Source organism: Condylura cristata, unplaced genomic scaffold, assembly GCF_000260355.1.
Source record: "Condylura cristata isolate star-nosed mole 26May11 unplaced genomic scaffold, ConCri1.0 scaffold00015, whole genome shotgun sequence".
In the NCBI taxonomy this organism is placed as follows: Eukaryota; Metazoa; Chordata; class Mammalia; order Eulipotyphla; family Talpidae; genus Condylura; species Condylura cristata.
The window spans coordinates 7,629,307-7,632,730 of NW_004567116.1; the positions used below are offsets into that span (position 1 = coordinate 7,629,307).

The 3,424-nt window shown below is 37.3% G+C and overlaps 1 protein-coding gene across 1 annotated transcript in view; it reads left to right on the plus strand.

Moving 5' to 3' along the window:
- The first annotated feature begins 2,739 nt into the window (after positions 1 to 2,739).
- LOC101632346 (olfactory receptor 4C45-like) overlaps positions 2,740 to 3,424 on the plus strand; it is an 8,135-nt gene continuing 7,450 nt past the window's right edge. Inside the window, exon 1 of the mRNA XM_012725275.1 lies at positions 2,740 to 3,393. Coding sequence (XP_012580729.1) covers positions 2,740 to 3,393 — 654 coding nt within the window. The remainder of the gene's footprint in view (positions 3,394 to 3,424) is intronic.

A 3,424-nucleotide genomic window follows, 5' to 3' on the forward strand; every position in this document is an offset into this window, starting at 1 on the left:
GCCAGGGAAAGAAGACTATGGCTGAGGTCCCTGGAGATATCAAGAAATCTGGTTCTGGGTACTCAGGCCAAAGAAGCTGATAGCTCTGTAACTTTGAAGTTACTCAAACAATGAATGCTGGGAATCCTGCCACCTCTCACTCACTCATAAATAAAATACAAGCTTTTAGAACAACCTAGCACACTGTCTACGATATACCACCCTGAACACACTCAATCTCGTCAGAATAATCTGGCACTTACACTTCAGGACTGGGGTTTTCAGTCTCACGGCAACCAGTCATGTTCACTGTGAGAAATTCATTCTTTCAATTGCAATTATGGCTAAAACAACCCCATGTCTCATTGTAGGGTCATCCGTGCAAACATGAGCAACAAAGCCCCTAATGACGTTCCCAGCTTACTTTACCCGTTCTTAACCAAAACAACACCAGACACCTACATTTAACATGAGCTCTAACTGCATTTCTAAAACTGGCCTCTAATGATGTTCCTACCTGCCAAGAGGGAAAAAATTAAATATTTTGGCTGATGATTTTGCAAAGCTTACAACAAGGCCAATTACTAATCCTCTATAGGCTTGAGAGGTCAACGCATTACCAAACCCTGCACTTCAAGAAAACCTGTTTAAATACTGCTCCTGGGTCAATGAAGAAAGACTTGCACAGAGAGACCTTGAAGTAGATGACAGCAGCAGCGCCAGGTATCAGCAAGCTGGAGCTGTCTTGGAAGACTACCCCCAACTTTACGTGAGTCACAAGTAAGGCAAATCGGAAATAGAAGCAATTCCTTCCACAATGCTGAATGTCTTTTGGAGAAACAAACATGGAGCAGACTTGATTTCAGAAAACAATGGCCAAAGAAGTGGGTTTGAGTGGCATCTACTCTTTAGCTCCTTCTGCAGGCTTATCGTTATTTCAACAATTTCTGTTGTTCCCAATATATTTAATTTGGACTGAAATTAGTTCTAAGACATCTGATAAAATCTATTCTGAAGATGTGTTTATCTTTTGCAGAAAGCCAAGAAACTATAGAATGTAAATCCTAGCAATGGAGATTTTATAATTAAAACAAATCATTCTCTGAGCACCATACTGTTATGAAAACAAAATAAATGATAATGTCCATGATTGGAGAAGGTATCCTGAAAGGTGAGAATTATACCGTCCCTTCTGTTGGTTCCTAGAATCAATTTTCAGGTTATGATAGCTGCCCTAGGAGAAGAAAGCAGTATCTGTGCTCAAGCTAAAATCTGAGGACTCTGCTCTCAACTAGATCCAGGTCAGTAGTGACCAATTCTTTTCTTTAAATTTTAAGCTAATTCACTGTAGTTAGCCAAATTATTTTCACTGAAAATACTTTTTGTACTTAATTTGTAAAATGAAGCTTAATCATTTTCATTTAAAATAAATTTGAATGCAATAAAATGAAAATATCAATGGAAAACTATATAGGGAAAATTGTCAGAAAAGATGCTATTGAAAACTACAAAATTTGTGGATATTTATGCTTCACTAGCTTGACTGATGCTATTCTGTGTATATAGGTTTTAATTCTTTCCTCATTTCCTTAACTTCCACTCACCCCACTGAAGTTAGGAAATCCACTGAGATGACTTACTTCCTACTCATCATAATGTCATGGATAGAGACTACAAACAATTACAGACTGAACTTTCTAAAATCTAAAGGGACTCCCAGTGAAACTTTGAAATCATTCTGATGACTTCTTTGGCCATATTTTTTATTAAAAATATATGAGTAAGGGTTTAGGCAAGGATTGTAGAAAAAAGAGAAACAAATATTCATGACCTTTTCTAATGAAAATATATACTCACTCTTGACAATGCATATACAATTACTGGATATATTCAGTATTTCCACCTGTAGCTGTAAAAGCTTTAATTTTATTTTGATTGATCAAACTAATATCCAATGGAAAATATATTTCCCCAGTAACTAACATTTCTGTCTTGTGTATAAGAAACTCAGGGAAAATTCATGACAAATTCCACTCTACTTATAAAATGTGAGTATAATTGGATATCAAATCCAGAGCATTATCTAGATGTTTAAAAAATCACCTTCTCAAGAATTCATTTAAGCAATCTTGAAAACTCTGTGGGCGTCTTCTGAGCCAACTCCAAAAAACTAAAGGAAAGAAAACATGCGCTAGAAAGAACAAAAGCCATGGAAAGAATGCTCTTAAAGGAATTCTTATAGTTTCCTGGCATTTTGAAGGGGGGAAAAAAAACCTATATCTGATCTTTCTCTGTATCTATGTGTACATTCATCTGGCAGGAAGGAATAACCTCATAGAAAACTGTTGTAAGATACAGTAATGCTTGGCAACTACACATTCCACAGTTAAATAATGCTGTATTTACACATATATAAATATTCATGCCAATCAATATGAAGGTAAAATTTAAATATAACTCTATCAACCAGTTTGTTTTCAAAATTGAAAGACAGACACTCGAGAGATATTTAGAGCTTGGATTCAACAGTAAGCAGATTCATAATAACACCTTGTTTTCATGGTGCTATTGAATTGTCAATATTCAGTTAAAATTAGCAAAATTTCATTTCCATAAGTCTTCCTTATGACTATCTTTAAAGTACCTGAAATGCATGGAAGGGAACCAGATAATGGGATATATTGATACTGAAATGGCATCACTCAGAAACAACTGTGATCTTTCCAGATGGACCACATGCTCACTTATCAAGCTGATTCTATGGAAAAGATTAGCAATGTAACTGAATTCATCCTACTGGGCTTGACCCAGAATCCAGAATTACGAAAAATCTTATTTGCTGTGATATTAACCGCCTACCTGATCACACTGACAGGAAACCTGCTCATCTCAGTCATCATCTTCATCACCCCAGCCCTGGGTTCTCCCATGTACTTTTTTCTGGCCTATTTGTCCTTCATAGATGGTTTCTACTCTTCTTCTATAGCACCCAAAATGATCTATGACTTGATCTATGAAAAGAACATTATATCCTTCAATGGCTGCATGACCCAGCTCTTTGCTGAACACTTCTTTGCTGCAGCTGAGATCATTGTGTTAATGGTCATGGCCTATGACCGCTATGTGGCCATCTGTAAGCCCTTACACTACATGACCATCATGAGATGGCCTGTGTGTGTTTTTCTGGTGGGAACAACGGGAATTTTGGGGTTTATTCATGCAGGGATCCAGATTTTATTCATGGTCCAGTTACCATTCTGTGGCCCCAATGTCATTGACCATTTCATGTGTGACTTAATCCCTCTCTTGGAGCTAGCCTGCACGGACACTCACACTTTGGGACCCCTGATTGCTGCCAACAGTGGCTCACTGTGTATGATTATTTTTTCTATGCTGCTTACTTCCTACATTGTCATCCTGCGCTCCCTGAGAAACCACAGTGCTG